At 46.1% G+C, this 16,904-nt stretch overlaps 1 protein-coding gene across 2 annotated transcripts in view; it reads left to right on the top strand.

The window, feature by feature from the left end:
* The window catches only part of LOC139597295 (synaptotagmin-like protein 2), a 32,090-nt gene extending 18,425 nt beyond the window's left edge, over positions 1-13,665 (top strand). For both annotated transcript variants that reach the window (XM_071442447.1, XM_071442448.1), the window contains 11 exons: positions 1-1,113; positions 2,496-2,594; positions 4,455-4,546; positions 5,583-5,684; positions 7,925-8,094; positions 8,221-8,323; positions 8,969-9,130; positions 9,830-9,908; positions 10,394-10,493; positions 10,741-10,946; positions 12,024-13,665. In XM_071442447.1, the coding sequence (XP_071298548.1) occupies positions 1-1,113; positions 2,496-2,594; positions 4,455-4,546; positions 5,583-5,684; positions 7,925-8,094; positions 8,221-8,323; positions 8,969-9,130; positions 9,830-9,908; positions 10,394-10,493; positions 10,741-10,946; positions 12,024-12,169 (2,372 nt within the window). In that variant the 3' untranslated portion in view covers positions 12,170-13,665. The remainder of the gene's footprint in view (positions 1,114-2,495; positions 2,595-4,454; positions 4,547-5,582; positions 5,685-7,924; positions 8,095-8,220; positions 8,324-8,968; positions 9,131-9,829; positions 9,909-10,393; positions 10,494-10,740; positions 10,947-12,023) is intronic.
* The last annotated feature ends 3,239 nt before the right edge of the window (positions 13,666-16,904 follow it).

The following is a 16,904-nucleotide window of genomic DNA, read 5'->3' as shown; positions in this document are numbered from 1 at the left end:
GTCATGGAGTATCTCCAGTGCCCACCAGGCTTTCAGAGGATGCTGAGCCTCAGCCCAGCACTGCAGCTGGAGGAGAAGCTGCTGATGGAGCCACAGAGGGGCCAAAAACTCCTCCTGAGGAAACTTATCCTCCCAGCAAAATACCAGTTAAGAAGAAACCAAGCAGAACCTTCCTGAGGTGTGAGCAGGCTGTGAATCCCACGGGGCCAGCAGAGATCAGCCTTTCCAAGGAGGAGGCACTGGCAGGCCCCAGAGCGCTGCCCACAGACAGGGAGAGCGGCCGGGCCGGCAGGCAGGGGGTGAACTACACCATCTCAGCCATGAGTAACAGGGAGGAGGAGATCGGCCTGGACCGTGAGCACTTCAGGAGCCTGAAGGACTTTTGGGAGAAGGGAGCAGAGGCTTTTGGGGCAGGGGGCAGCCCGGAGGCAGGGCTGGGTGAGGCAGACCCTCGGCACCTCAGGCTGGGCCGCTCGCTCTCCCTGCAGCCTGGGCCAGGCCAGGGCGCCGAAGGGAAGCCTGGTGCCTTCACCAGAACAAGGACCCCCTACAAAAGGACAATAACCCTGTCTTCCAGCGAGGAAGAGCCAAGCTGTGCCACTCCTGCAAGGAAGGGCTCAGTTTCTGTCACTCCCAGCTCCACCAGTGCCAAGAGCAAAGGGGGCCTGGTTACAAGAAATGATGTGCTGGGTGAAAGCAGTGGGAAGCTGCTGGTGCCCGAGGAAGAGAAGGTGGTGCAGCACTGCTCCAAGAAATCCAGACTGCCTGTGAGAGCACCTTCCATCCAGCTTGAGCCACCCACCAAGGATGTGTCTGGCAGCACACTGGGGCCAGGGACACCCGTGGAGGAGGAGCTGGTGGTGGCAGGAGAGCGCAAGCCCACAGGGAGGGCCCCGGCCAGCAGGGTGCAGATACTGATAGAGCCTGTGCCCACAGATGGGGAAAGCGAGGATGAGAAAGAGGAAAGGTCTGATTTGGGCACTCAAGACAACATGGAAATAAATGGAGAGCTACCTGAGGAAAAGATGTGCGAATCTTCAGACCAGCCAACACCTGGTGAACCATCTGGACAGAGAGAAGCTGTTCAGGGAGCAGACTCAGCTGTTTACTCAGGTACTGAGGGCTGTGACTGCACCCTGTGAAATCCAAATACAGAGCCATGCCTAAGCTGGTTTTCTTCCCTAATGCTTCTGCATTTTGCACATTTTCTTCATCTGCCCATTTATCCTATATTGCAATTTGGGCAGAGTTATCTTTATGGAATGTGTTCCACAAACAGCTCTGGAAACAAATCTTGTGTAGCCTATGTGAGTGCAGAAGGGGACAGTGCCATGTTGTTCCCTTGCTTTCCTCCCCACTCCCAGTCCCTGGGCCTTACCTGCAAGCAGCTCACCTTGGGACAGCCCTCCACTGCCTACAACACAACACAGGAACTCACTTTATGTCACTCACTGGCAAGATTGTATTTTCTTCAAATGTGGGACTGGAAGAATTCTTTGTGATAGCAGAGATAAGTCTAACACAAATAGAAGAAATAAAATGTGAAGCAAAGTGTTTAATAAATACATTGGCTCTCAGAGTATCTTGATATAGCCACTGGCTGTCAGTGCCTAAATTACATTTTGTGGTTTTTTTTGGAATGTGCAAGTGAACTTTGATATTAAACTTTAAGCAAAGTGGACTGAACAAGGAGTCTGTTCTTCCTGGGTTCTGATACCATGTTCTCAACCATGATGGTGTCAATAGCATCACCATTTTAGCAGCCTCTTCCTCTGGGTTTGATGGGCTCTTGTAGTGACTGTTACTATGAGAAAACATTATTGTTACTTGCAACTCTACATTTGGGCTCTGATTACCCTCAGCTCTGCTCTCTTCCAAGCAGACCTATGAAGAGAGAGCATCTTCCATTCTTTTTCCAAATTTTCAGTCCTCATGTACCTGGATAAGACCTGTTTGAGAGGATTTTCCACAGACTCATCTGATCTTTATTTTTTAATTGTGTAATTTCTTGGCTTATTTCTTACCTCATGTAACATTCCTATGAAAATCCTGAGTTGCACTTCAGGTCATTGTAAATATTTTCTTTATGGAATATTTTGGGGTATGAAGGACATCTAAGATCATTAAGTCCAACCATTTATACACTAGATCATTCTAGTATTTCTCGGGGCTTTTTCCTTTATTAATTAATTTATTTCAGGATGATATTAGCAGATGGCTCTGTTTCACTGGAAGCTCTTCACGAGAGTTGGTGTGTCTTGGGGACTGGGTTAATCCAGTATTTGCATTTCCTGACACAGTGTGAAGAGATTTTTTTCCCAGGGGAGACATCAGAGCACCTGGATCACTGGGAGGCAGCCCTGAGCAGTGTGACTGCAGTGTGCTCTGGGCAGAGGGACCAGGGGAGGCACACACACACACAGGCCTGTTGATGCACTGCCCATTGTGTTTATTTATTTATTTACCATGTTGATTTGGCTTTTTGTGTATTCCAGAGGAAGATGGGGATCATTCTCCTGCTGCTCAGGCACTGGCCCGAGCAAATAGCATTAATCTTGCAAAGAGCATGGTGAACATTTACACAACCTCAGAGAGTGAGTAACATCTTTCTTTCTTCTTTTTGGTTTACATTTGCTGTAGGTGATATATTATGCCAGTTTTTCATCACCATGCTTCTGTGCATGTATCAGGCAAGGAAAATGACATATTGTTTCATCATCAAATTAGAGAGTTTATACTGCCTAAAATTAAATTCAGAGCCAGGAAATTACAGCTAGATTGATGGTTTGTTACTTCAGCAAAACCACAAGGGCTTCAAAGGGTTGGCAAGAAGCTGGTGCTCATCTCTCCTGTTCCTGCATGAGGCTGTGGGATCTGCTGGCAGCCTGGGGATTGATCTGAGGTGCCAGAGCTGGTGTCAGCTGTGACCCAGAGCAGGGCCCGTGGCTGGACTGATGTCCCCAGCTGGGACATGTTTTATGGTGACAGTCTCTCCCTGAGAAACCCAGAGAAGCTGAGGAGAAGGCAACCAAGGAAGCAGCAGCCTGCCTGAAGAAGCCCAAGCAAGCTGCAGCCATGGCAGCAGCCTCTGTGCCCAAGAAAGCCAATGACAATCCCCAGAGGGATTGGCAAGCCCAAAAAGACAGCTAAGAGCTTGCCTCCAAGGGAAGGGGTGAGACAGAGGCTGCCAGGACTGAAATGAGAACATGGGAAGGCAATGCCCAAGGAAAGGTGAAGGTAAAGCCACTCAGAGGCTTTGATTGAGCCAGTTTGAGTCCAAGGCTGGCCATGGGAGGGAGGCAGCTTGCTGGCAGGTCCCACTGCACAGCCCTGTGGCTGTGCCCACCCTGGCTGGCAGCTCGTGCCAAGCACTGCCCATCATGGGGTGCCTGATGTGGCACAGGGAACACTGGCTCAAAGCTCCAGGCCCCCATTGCTGTCCAGGGACATGGTCTCCACCAAGACAACCAAGACTACAGCTTCCCCTTATCTAGAGTGTCCTGATTTAGGGAAAACTGGGAGAAAACATAATATCCAGCATAAACAGAACACATAAATGGGGATACAAGCATCATAACATCACCCTAGGACACTGAGCCCCAAAGCTCATCCTTGGAAACCCTCCTGTAACAGCTTCGTGTTTGCAGTATAGCAAATAGTCTGTGGATACTATTATTTATTCAAGGTTGGAAATAAAAACAGTAAATAGAAAATGAATGTTAAATTAAGAATCTCTTGGGCATTTTGAGCACCAAAGCATGTATCATCATGCCTAAAATGCCAAACAATTGTGTATATGTTCATGTACATATTTCTTTCTAAAACAAATTCTTCTGGGATGGAGAAAGTCATCTTCAAGAGAGTTATTGGAAGATAAAGATACAAACAATGTTTTAGTTAGACACTTAAGCAGTACAGTAACCATCTTTCTATTGATAGGAAACTTTCTAACTTTTTTCTTTTAGATAATCTGGCTATTGTCCACCTCTGTGTCTAGCAGAGTATTTGAGAGGTGTATGCAATGGTGAAATTGTGGGTATAAATATTTTAGTGCTCTTTTCTTCAGGGCAGTGTGCTGTGAGATAAAAATGTGAACATGGTTGGTTTCTTTGACAAGGAGGCAGATTTGGGTGGATTTAGTGTAAATTCAGTCTACACAAAGCAGGCAACATCTATGTCCTGGTGCCAATGAGGAATTAGATGAGCCACTAGAGGGAGTTCCACACTCCCACACGGTGAATGAAAATCACTGAAAATGCCTCAAGATGTTAATTAGGAGTTTTGTCTTGGGGAGGATCAGCTTCAATGACAGGTGACACAGACAGAGCAAGTAGGTAGTGCTCTAGTGCCTTCCACAAGCTTTTCCTCCTTCCTTGTGCTCTTTAATAAAAGTGTGACTTATAATTTCTTGATTCTGACCAGCTATCTTGATGCCATTTTTTTTGTACCTGCAGCATACAATAAACCTCATTTGATACCACATCAATTTCTTGAACCTGAAAGAGTCAAAGAACTGAGCAGATCCTCTCCCCTCCTGTTGTCTGAGGTGGGTTGATGCCAGAAATGGCTGAATTAGTGTTCACAGCATCCCCTGGATGGCAGTTGGTGTCATGGGGATGTTTCTCCTGGAAACCAACAGTACTTGCTTTAGAGCATGCCTTGGTTATGTCATGAATAAATGAACATGTGGACACCCAGGGCACTGGGAATGTTTCTCTCTCTGCTCTGGGGAACCCTGACCCCCAGGGGAGCACTGACTTTGACCCTCATTCATGGAAAAAGTTTCCCAGACTTCAAGATAGACTAGAATCCACAAAAGTGTGAAATAGATTATAGAGAGCAGTGTAGGTGTATCACTTAGGTGAGAAATTTAAGTTTTGAGATTTTTAGTATGTTGTGGATGGAAGCAAGATGGAGGACACAGGGTGTCATCCTGGGTTTCTTCTTCATGCTTCTTCTTCCTCCTTCTCCATGGGTTTGGGGGGCATTTTGTAATTGGGCAGAAAAGTCTGCATTGCAGTTATTGGGTTAAAAGGGAAAATAATCTAGGTGTCAGTTCTTAATTTGATAGTTTAGTCAGAAAAGACCTTGTAACCAGAGATTGTTGGCCATTTTGTGCCTTCTAATGAAAAGCTGCTGAACTCACAGTAGTGAGACTGTTTTACTGATAAGAAATAATAAACACATGAGTCCCAACATGAACTACCATCTCAAGTGCCTTCAATCCAGACCCAGAGAAACCCACAACTGGAACCTCCACATGAGAAATGCCTTAAGAGAAAAGCCCCCAGCAGGCAGGGCAGCTGTTCCATCCTGGAGGATGCTGCCCTGTGTGTCCAGCCACGCTGCTGTGTGCCCTTTCCCAGAGCCCAGGCGGGGCCTGCAGCTCTGTTTGGAGGCAGTGAGTGATGACGTTCAGTGCTGCTTGGAGGGGATGCCCTGGGGAGGCTCCCTGCACTCTCCTGCAGCTCTGCTAACCTGATCTCTGCTCATGGCACTCTGCTGAGCAATTCCTTTTTCTCTCCAGTGTTGCAAAGCGCTCCTTCGGCACAGCTTAAAGATGCTTCTTGTTTTCTGAGCAGACGGAGTCAGACACGGCCTCGGAGCTCAGCTTCCAGCTGGGCAGGCACAAGAAGTCCCCCAGCACTGGCAGCCACTCCTCTGACATGGCTTCTGTCTCCTCGGTAGGTCCTGAGCGTGGGGGCTCTGCCCAGGCTCCTCAGCTGGATGCAGGGATGCTGCAGTTAGGCTGCTGCTGCTGCTGGGGCCTCCAGAGCAGCCTGCTGGTTTCTGCAGGGTACATTGGTAAAGGAATGGGGGTGATAAATTACTGGCTCAGGTTAAATCCAGGTGCCACCTCAAAATAGAGACCCACTGAGTCATTGCTGGTGAAATTCCCCGTAAGCGACAGCCCCCCCTGCCAGGGGTGGGTGCTCTGGGTCCTGCTGGTGCAGGAGGTGGGGAAGGGGTTTCTAGGTGGGAAAATGAGGCACACAGCTCTTAAGGGGCACGTTTGTGGTTCAGGACTGCAGATGGGTACCCTCTGCAGGCTCATCCTTTACCAGCAGATAAGAGGGAACTCAGAGTTGGACAGCAAAAGCATGTTTTGGAGCTTCAGCTTCTTAGGAAAGCTGAAAAAGCTGAATGTGTTTAGTTGAGTGTTTTTAGAAGACTCTTTAGAGACAGTATTTGGGGATGGAGCTGCTTAAAAGTGCTTGAATTTGCTGTGTTACTGTTATAGATTTCTCCAAGGAGTATATTTGAGACTTACAGAATATATATGAAGCAAAGCTGGTAGGGAAAGGTCATGAATGTAGATAAATATATTAAAAACTTTGGGGCACATGAGTTCTTCTCCTAATTTGGAGCATCTGGGAGCTGAAAATGAGTCCACGTCATGCAAGTGTTCTTGAAAATCTCATTCAGGATTCTCTGCTGGGGTGAGTATCCTGATGGGATGGTAAATGCAGCTCCAAGGACTGACTGGAGATGTTCAGCAGGTTTTTGGAGGTTATAATAAAATTCAGAGCCAAAGTAAGTCGGGGAAGACAGAGAAGAATTGGGTTAATTACTAGGAAGGATTTTTGATAAATGTTCATGATGGTACCACAGAGAGTGCCAAGAGGGTTAATGATTTGCTTTGTAAACAGCATTAGCTTTTATGATATCCTGTCAGGAATCATGACTGATTGGTGCAAGGGAAAATTATCTCAGCTTTCCGTGGCTGAGCTTTGCTTGTGCTTCTTGACTTTCTATCAGTGAAAGACAAAGACCTGAAAAAAGAAGCCCAAGTTGTCTGGGCAAATTGCAGTTTTTTCTGGGAAAGCAAATAACTCCTGGGTGCCTAGCTCCAGATTTGTATCTGGGGAAACCTCATGCTCCTGTGCCTTTGGGGCAAGCACAGGCTGTCTCTGGTGGGGCAGTGGCTCTTCAGAACAGGGTTGTATCTGTTTTGTGCTGCTCCATGCACATTGCGAGTAAGCAACAAGATAGGAATAGTTCTTCCTACATTTCTAGTCTGATAGGGTTCCTGTTAGCCTGTTTCATAAATGGATTGACAATTGTGTGACTATATCTACCTGAAAGAACAAGTTCTCATAATATAGTTCAAGTTCTCTCAATATCTTTCTTTCTTAGTGATGAGATTGGGTCAGGATATCAGTTATTTGTTCTGTAAGCATAGGGAAGAGACAGGTGTGGTCCCCCCAGGAATATCTGAGTCCATTCCCCAAAGTTTTGGGATTTAGGAGTGAAAAAACTTCTGTGTTTTGTGAGCATTCAATGCTTCTAAGTCCTGGTCTAGGATAGCACATCCTTGTGAGACTCTTATAGGGATTTCCCTGTGGTGTTCACAGGGGTCCCAGGATGAGGGAAGAGATGAGAATCCTGACTCCATGTTTCAGAAGGCTGATTTAGTATTTTATTATATATATTATATTAAAAGAAAATTATATATTAAAACTATACTAAAAGAATAGACTAAAGGATTTCATCAGAAGGCTAGCAAGGAATAGAATGATAATAAAATCTTGCAACTGACCAGAAAGTCTGAGACAGCTGGACTGTGATTGGCTATTAATTAGAAACAACCACATGAGACCAATCACAGATGCACCTGTTGCATTCCACAGCAGCAGATAATTATTGTTTACATTTCATTTCTGAGGCCCCTCAGCTTCTCAGGAGAAAAAATCCTAGCAAAATGATTTTTCATAAAATATGTCTGTGACATTTCCCAGCTCTGGCTTGCTTGAGAGCAGCCACAGCTGTGAACCCTCTCTGTGTCAAGAGCACCACACTGCACAAGAACAGGAACACCAGAGTATTTCTCTGGGAATGCATTTCTCAGGCTCTCATCTTTGCCCAGAACCGAGTCAGACTGTGCCTGTTTCAGTGGCACTGACCTTGCTCTTCCCCCTGGCAGGTGAGTGGCAGTGTGCTCAGTGTCTACAGTGGTGATTTTGGGAGTGTGGATGCCCAAGGAACCGTGGAATTTGCTCTGGACTATGATGAGAAGAACCGGGAGTTCCAGGTGCACGTGTCCCAGTGCAGGGGCTTGGCTGTGGTGGATGAGAGGAAAGGCAGATCTGACCCGTGAGTGACCTTTTAATGCCTGAATTCTGTCTTCTGGAGGATTTTTATTTTCTTTTGATGTAATGGTTCCTTCCTTCCTGCCAGCTGGCAATGTGGGGCACTGTCCAACTGGAGTTTGTTTTCTAGGTATGTTAAAACTTACCTGCTCCCAGACAAAGCCAGGATGGGTAAGAGGAAAACGTCAGTGAAGAAGAGGACAGTGAACCCCGTGTACAATGAGGTGTTACGGGTAAGAACAAACACACACTCTGAAAAGCTCTGCTGGAGTAGGCACCTCTGTCAGGCAGGTCTGGAAAGACCCTGCCTTCTTGGCCAGATTCTTTGCTGCCTCCTGCCTGCACTGCACTGCTCTTCCCTGGGCTTTGAGAGCCCTGGGGTGTTAAAGGCTCCTCTGCACCCATGTGTGTGGCACCCAAGATTTCTCTGCCAAAACCACACAGATTTTTGGATGCAATAGGGTCCTGCAGTCAGAGCAAGGGCTGTTTGTCCTCCCCCCTTCCCTGGCATGCAGTCACAAGGCACAGGACTGGTAAGAAAGGTCTGCATTATGTGATCATACTCATCAAAGCATGGAGGATTATTTAACAACGGCCAGGCCTGTGTTAATAATTCTTGAAAGAATATTGGTTTTGCCCTGTGATGAATGGAATGCCAGGTTTCCCTGTGCTCAGCAGAAAAGCTTTGTCAGGGTAGTAGTGTTGCTACAGGACAAAAAAAGAGATGTTCAGACTGAAGCCACTCCATTGGTAGTGCGTATGTGTGGGGTGGGTTTGAGTGTCTCAGAGCTTATTCAAGCTTTTGTGTGGTTTATTTCTGTTTGTGAAAGAAACAGAAGAAAAAATTTGAGCAACCTGATTTCTCTTTCTTCCTCTAGTATAAAATAGAGAAAATGGTGCTGCTGATCCAAAAATTAAATCTCTCTGTTTGGCACAATGATCCACTGGGACGTAACAGTTTTTTGGGAGAGATTGAAATAGACTTGGCCAGCTGGGACTGGAGCAACAGGAAACTCAACTGGTACCCACTGAAGCCCCGGGTGAGTGTCTCACTGCAGTCCTGCTTTCCAGCCCAGCCCTGAAGCCTGGAGGGTGGCAGTAGCCCTTCCTGACTCCTCTGAGATCTTTGGGTGGAGCAGGACAATGTGAACTGCACTAGGGAAGAACCCCTGGGCACCTTAGTGCAGCTCAGTGCTCAGAACAATGCCCTTCTCAGTTCTGTTTTGGTGACTGATCTGCAGGGACACAGTCATAAATGCAACCTGACCCTAATCACAGCAACTTTGACATGACTTTGCCATTCTCTGCACTCACATGAAGACTTAAAAAAAAAAACCAAAACAACAGTCTTAAAGTCTTAAAAGCAGCAGAGTTCTAGGTGAAGCAGCTGATATGCCTTGAAAGGTGAATATTCAGGTGCCACTGTTTGTAAAGCCTGTACAGCTTCCTGCATGCTTCTGGATTCACAGGTCTGATATGAGTCCCTTTTAAGCAAATAGAGGACATTTATCTTTCAGAACCAAGATGCTTAATTATATCCAGCTGGACATGTCTGGAAGGGCAACCTTGTACTCTGAATCCTCAGGCTTTTGCTTCTGAGAGGCTGAGTTTGAGAGCAAGCCCACAGAGAAATGAACTGCCCTAGGAGGGGGCTGCTCCAGCCATGGAAAATCAGAGTTTGTCCATTTGTGCTCCTCCACTGAAGTCCATTAAGTCAGTCATAACCCTTTCCATTTCAGAGCCTTTCTGCTATTAATGGTGTGGATCATCGAGGAGTGATGAGTTTGTCCATTAAGTATGTCCCCCCTGGAAGCCTGGGTGAGTGTGGTTCATGCATTAAGGGCAAACACACAGCTTGCAGTGCCTCATCTGCTATGGGGCTGCTTAAAGAGCAATCTCAGCAGAGCAAGACCTTGGAGATGAGCACAAAGGCAGTATTTGGCAGCGCTGCCTGCAGCCTACATCTGATTTCCACATCTGGATTTACTGGGGAGAGAGGAAGGGCTCAACGACCTCCAACTTATGAGCATGTGGCACTGTAGGGTGCTGTGATGTGGTAGGAGCAGCACAGAAGCCGTGTTACTGTGGGACAGGCAGGAGGTTGCTTTGGCTCAGCAGTTCCATCTCTTTTCCTGTCTGATACAGCACTGGTGGGTTGTGTCAGGAGCTGCTGCAGGGCTGAGATGCCCAGGGAGGGGCAGTGAGCACACAGGAGCTGTGTGGGTCCCACAGGAGAGGAGCCCTGTCATTCTGAGCTGTGGCTCTGGCTGCCATGACAGCTTTTCTCTTCTCATAAACTGCAGGGCCCAGGAATCCTCCCTCTGGTGAAGTTCACATTTGGGTCAAAGACGTCAAGGACCTGCTGCAGTTGCGTCCGTCCGGAGTTGACTCCTTTGTGAAGTGGTGAGTGCCTGAGCACGGGGCTGCTCCTGCTCTGGGCTGTGCTTCCCACAAAGGCTGTGCTTCCTACTCTGCTCTCAGGCTCACCAAGCTGTGCCTCCATATTGGAAAGCCTTTGTGTTGCACTGGGAGAAGTGTAGGGGAGAATTGCCCTTGTTTTTCACCTGTAGGAAAAGCAGGAAAATCCTTGCTGTGATAAAGCTCTTGGTCAATGTTCAGTGTTCATGCTGTGTGCTTTCTCCTCCCAAAGCTATGTGCTTCCAGACACCAGTAAGAAGAGCTACCAAAAGACCAGAGTCATAAAGAGAGACACAAACCCTGTTTTCAATCACACCATTGTGTATGATGGCTTTCACACAGAGGATCTGAAGGATGCCTGTGTTGAACTCACTGTGTGGGATCATGAGAAACTTACCAACCATTTCCTTGGAGGAATCAGGCTGGGCCTTGGGACAGGTCAGTATTTTCCTTTATATTAACTCAAAACTGTTCCTGTAGTGCTACAAGGTAAAGTGGGAAGTTACAGAGTATTTTGCTGTTGGAGAGAAACCAGGGATGGGGAGTCTCAGTAAGTGGTACCTGCACTGTGTCATGGATGGAGGGGGCCCTGGTGCCATGGTAACAACCCTCTGTTCCCACATTTTCTGCCAACATCAGATCTGAGGTCTGGAAAAACTCAAGAGAGTTTTCCTGCTGGGAAAACAGGCTGCATGACAAACCAACATTATATTGGTGCTCCTGCCAGGGAAGAGTGCTCAGGTAGGGACTGGAATGTCACACAGGACAGCACCTGGTGCCTGTCCATCCTTGAGGTGCTCTCTGAGACATCTCACAGTGTTGCAATCGAGGATAAGTGTTCCCTGGGGGACAAGGCTCATGGTAGCTGGCAGGTCTGCCTGGCAGGTGCACACACTGTGGCTGTTGGATTTGCCTGTATGTTCTCTGGTTTCCACCTCACATGTCACCAGGTGGCTTGTGGACTCTCCAGAAGGAAAGGGCGACAAGAATAGACAATAAACAACATAAAAATGCCAAACCCAAGATTAGCTGTGATCTAAATTTAGACTTCTCTCTCACTGACAAATAATTGGCACCTAAAATTTTGGTTGAATTGGAATGGATGTACACACTTTTCTGCTATGGTATGTTTGATTCCTATGGAAATGAAACAAGAGAATTTTGATGAGTACTCCACCTTGTCCACAAGAAAATCTTCCAAGAGGAAAACCAAGCCTTTAAGACCTTTCCTACCATTCAAAAACATGCAGAAAGGGTTTGAGCCCAATATTGCTTTCCTTGGCAGGTTATGTTTAGGGTTCTTGCATTTTATGGCTTTTGCAGTGACTTCATTTTGAACTGTGGTGTAGAATGGGCATTTGCAAGAAAACAGGAGGTGCTCAGGGTGCAGCTTGCTGGGGGACAGTCAGCAGCTTTTATGTTAAGACATTGCCTGCAGCAGTTACATCCCATTGAGTGTTTTTGCATGGAGTGGGAACTCTTTGTGTAGCTCTCAAAGTTTCTCATTCTTTTCAGGTTTGAGCTATGGCATCTCTGTGGACTGGATGGACTCCACTCAGGAGGAGGTGGCCTTTTGGCAGGAGATGATGTTGGCTGCCAATGAATGGATCGAGGGATTGCTGCCACTGCGCTCACTGGCAGGGAGGAAAAAGCTGAAATAACCCATTGCTGGTGCCATGGAAATGCCCAATGTGCTCATTAGAATTAGGAAACTTCCTGCACCAGGGAGAAAGAGACCATCCACAGGCTGCAAGTGTCAGGGTAATAAGGCAATTAATGGGCATCACCTTGGAGGTGTTAATGTTCAGTACTAATCCACTCACAGAGGACATGGAAGATGCCAAACAGGAATTTAACCAAGAAGAAACTTAATTTGCCTTTTTGTTTAATCATTTATGTACTCAGTATATTTGAATTCCATTAAGCTCTGGGAACATTGGCAGAAGGAAAAGGAGATATGGATACTTTTTTTTCTTTTTACCATTTCTTATGCCATTTTTCTTCCATGCAGAGATGCAGTTGTACTGAAGCAGCAGCATGGTTTTATTCATACTCCCTGCAAGGGGTACACTTTGTACTTGGTGTCCAATTGCTCCAAATCACCAGCACAGTTTGAGAATGGGAGCTTTGCATTTGTCACCCGTGATAACACCTCTTTAACGTGAGGAAAATTGAGTTCCAAGGTGCATCTAAAGAAAGAGAGGACTATTTGCAGCAGAAAATGAAGAAACCCGAGGAGGATGACAATGAGGAATTTGATGTATTAATTTCTTTGTGCTTTAATCTGAAAGAGTGAAGGGATGCTCTTAGGGATAGTGGGATTTTGCAAGCAGGGACTGTTTTCCTGGCTTTTCCACAGGCTTCCTCAGAGACCTCAGGAAAATCTCTGTGAAAGGAGAGTTTGAGTGCAATATATACTAAGATGTTTGCCCAGAAGTAAAACATGGTTACATTGCTAAGGGGCCTTTGCAATGCCTTGTGTGCAAAACATTTCAATATGAACTGATGAGGTGGGAGGCAGTGTCACCCTGGCCTGGCATCAGGGTCAGGGGGGAAAGGGCACAGCCACACTGACACAGGAGGCACTGGGAGCTGGGCCAGAGGTAAGGAGGGGTGAGAGAATGTGCAGGGAGTGCAGAGCTGCAGTTTCCTGGGGGTCTTCTGCATCTGCATCCCCTGCTGCCCTTCTCTTCCTTTCACCTGGTGCCTGCTGTGAGCTGTCAGTGGCTGGAATTTGCCTTTTGCCAGGAGCTTGCAAAAAAATCTTTGCATCTGGCACATGGACCGTGGTGGAGTGGTGTTGTGAACACATTTTGAATTGCAGCTTTGTAATTTCTGTTTTGGATGTACATACTGTGATTAAATAGAATGTTTTTCTTTAGTCATCAGTTGGTTTTCTTGTACCTATTTTCACTGTGCTCCAAATAACAAAAAAGCAGAAGAGGTGTTAAATTTTGTTGTGTCAAAATGAGGCATTTTTGCCAAAGGGCAAGTGAATTGTCATGAAGAAATAATTTTTATAACTATCCTACTTTAGATTTTGGCTCTCTGATTATTTTGGTATTCTTCTTTAATGGATTGATTTTATTTAACTCAAGCCTACTGTGAATTTTCAGCTTAGCAAAGATGGTTGTAAATAAATGAATGGAAAAATGTACACTTAGAGTAATAAGACTTTTTCTTTAAATGGAAACATTTAGGATATAATCAGCTTTCATGGGAAAAAAGAAAGAATTAAAGTGGTTTTGCAGTTGGAAAAAGACAATAATTGGAAATGCACCAGACACAGTAATAAAATCACTAGGAGAGAGTCCACAGAACAACAGAATTAAGCAGTGACTGTCTAATGAAGGAGTTGATTCATCTGTAACATCAGCCCAAAAATACTTGGTAGGGGGTCCAGCTTGACATGTTTTGTTCACCAAGATTTGGTCACTTATTACCTTTGTGGGATAAAATAACAATACTGGGCCTAAGTTGAGAGTTTTAAAAAAAATATGATCCTTACCTTAGGTGCTGAACATGTGAATATTTATACATCAGTGCACGTGACTGCTGTGAGGAGCCCTGGTGCAGGGCTGGGGGGTTCAGCTGGGATGGATGTGCACACATCAGTGTGAGCTGCAATGGATGTGCACACATCAGAGGGTGCTTGCTGCAGTGAAGTTACCCACAGAACTGCTGCTTTCCTCCTGGTGCTCCCCTGTCCCAGGGACAGGGATATTCCTGGGGCAGACTTTCTGCTGGGGCTGGAAAAGTGGTTGGTAGCACCAGGGACTCTGTGTCAGGTCCAGGTCTCTTCCTGGTGGGTTCAGCTGATTCCTCTCCACCTCCTCCTCCTCAGCAGCATTACTGCATGGCAATGTTGCCAGAAGTGCTGGTTGCATCAATGGAGCTGGAAATGGTTGTGTTGGTGTGTCAGGAAATGAACAGATTTTTCATTGGTGGTTCCAGGAGGGCAGAAAAAGGGGGTCAGTGGGCCAGTTCATCCCAGCAGAGTTACCTTTATGAACTTGGCGCGGGACTTTGTGAGATAATTTTTGTACTCAGATTCCATTGAGGATTTTTTTTGTTAATCTTTTCCTGGCTTGTTTATTTAAATTAAGCCCTGATTAACTTAAGAAGCTTTCTTTGGCACTTAATAGTTTATCAGAGTAAAAGATTACACTGCCAAACCACACACACATTTTGTCACACAGCTGATTCTGGGGCAGTAAAATTTGCTATGCTCTCTGTTTCACTTACTGCACAGAAAGCACTTTATCATGAAATGACTTAAGGCACATTTATTGCCAGTGTCCTGTGGAGGAGCAGAGGATCTTGTGGGTATAAGGTTAATGGCCTGTTTGCTTGTGGTTTATGATGCTGACATTTGCTGTCTGTGAATGCTGAACCTCACAGGCTTTGACATGTAAATGTGTGCTGATGGCAACAAGAGTGGGGTTGTAACTGGTGAAAATAAAAGAAAAACCAGATGGAAAGTTTTCTGACTGTATTTACTGGTTACTTGTAGCATGGGTCAAGCAAAACCTCATGCAAAGGTGAGAGCCTGTGGTGCCAGTGGCTGTGGTTTGTGTCCCTCCTTTCCCTGCACAAGGAGGTGCAGGGCCAGCAGTGGCAGCTGAGGGGACCCCTGGGCTGGACCAAGGAGTGACCCCAGGGCATGCAGTGCCATCCTTTAATATCAAACACAAACCTCAGCACCTGCAGGACAGCTGGCAGCTGCTTTCCAGGAGGCTTCTGCATCTGTGAGCCAATGTGCTCTCTTCTAGGTTATGTCTGATTTATGTAACTTTTTATTGGAAATCTTCCAGGATTAAAAGGAAATGGAGAAAAAGCAAAATTCTAGAAAGTCTTTCTGCTTCATCAGGCAAATAAAATATGTGGCCTATGGCTATTTAATATGTAACATGAATAATTACAAGTATCAGAAACTATTGAAAATAGTTCAGAAGCTAACTAAAGAAGAGAAAGAAAGAATTGTTGAATCTTGAATGAGTGTTTCAGCAGACATGAAAAGAAGTGGCTGAATTAATTATCCATTACTAAATATTTGCCTTGCTTTATCCTTCACCAAGACAGGGAAAATTGAAGTACTGTAGAGATTTGGAGATAAAAAAAGGCTGGCTAAATAAACACTTGTAATAATGTGATCTGTTGAAATTAAAAATGCTGCATTTTTGCAGGCTTGTTTAGTCAAAAAATGTATCAAATATACTGGTGTATCAAAAACTGAATAAATATATTTCTGATCCTGATAGCTAAGCATGAGTGTATTCAGCATCAGGTTGGATCATTTTTTTAAATTGTCTGGTTTGTACTTGAAGATTTTTCATGGCTCAATCCTTTCTCTTTTCCACCTGCTTCCTTTGCACCCCTCAGGTGTTAGAGGGGGTGCCTGGAGGCAGATGTCCCTCTGAGCACTGTCACAGAGGTTGTCAGCAGAAACTGGGAAGCTCAGTGTGAAGGCCCTTGCAAAATCAGTGCCCAGATTTTGGTCCATGTTCCTGGAGCTCCCAAGAGCATCACTGCTGCACGAGATCCACTGAGAGATCTCCACCCTGGAGAGCCTTTGAAACAGAAATCCCTTCCCATGAGGTCAGCAGGAGCAGCCACTGCTTCCAGGGATGCATTTTTGAGAGGTTCCTGGAGCTGGTGGCTCTGCCAGAAGGAGCAGCTCTGCCAGGGTGAAGTTTGTGGGGCTGCAGGAGGACTCAGAGAGTTTGGGGACAGCAGGACCAGCTCCTGGCCTGTCCTGAGCAGGAGATGGCTCCTTTGGAGAAATGAGGTTTGAGCAACAGTGGGCAACTCCTGAGTGGCCATTCCCACTTTTGGGGTGTTTGCCACCTTCACCCATGCCTCTGAACAGGTTGGTTGGTTGGTTGAAGGTGCAAAAACTGAGCATCAGTCTCCAGAAGACCCATGGAGAAATTACTATAAATGGTTTATATGAGATCTCTTTCTTCTGGGAGAGGGATGGGAGTGATGGAGAGCTGGATATGTCTCCTTCAGGAGCCCTGCAGGAGTCTGGTGGTCCCTGCCCAAGCTCTTTTTCATTTTGCATTAATTTCCCATTCACTCAGCTTAAATTCCCCATGTCACATAGTAAAGTCTGAATGAAGGGTGAAGCTGTCAGCAGGCAGAGTGGAAAAACACAAACAGGAGCAGGGGCTGAGCTTGCCAGGTTGGCTGGTCTCAGCAGGTTCATGCCTGAGGGCTCCAGTAAATATTCCTGCTGGAAAGGGGCTGATGTTCAGTCGCTGCCCTGCAAGTGACCTGAAATATGTGCTCGCTTAAGCAGACAGATACTTGCTTTTTAAAATGTTGTAAGATCATATTATGGCTGAACTTGTCTCTGGGCTGAGGCAATTCAGCCTCTGGTGTGGACCCAAACGA

This window comes from Agelaius tricolor, unplaced genomic scaffold (assembly GCF_023055355.1).
Source record: "Agelaius tricolor isolate 1412-34295 unplaced genomic scaffold, bAgeTri1.0.p SCAF_17, whole genome shotgun sequence".
Classification (NCBI taxonomy): domain Eukaryota; kingdom Metazoa; phylum Chordata; class Aves; order Passeriformes; family Icteridae; genus Agelaius; species Agelaius tricolor.
This window is presented reverse-complemented; position numbering and strand designations above follow the sequence as displayed.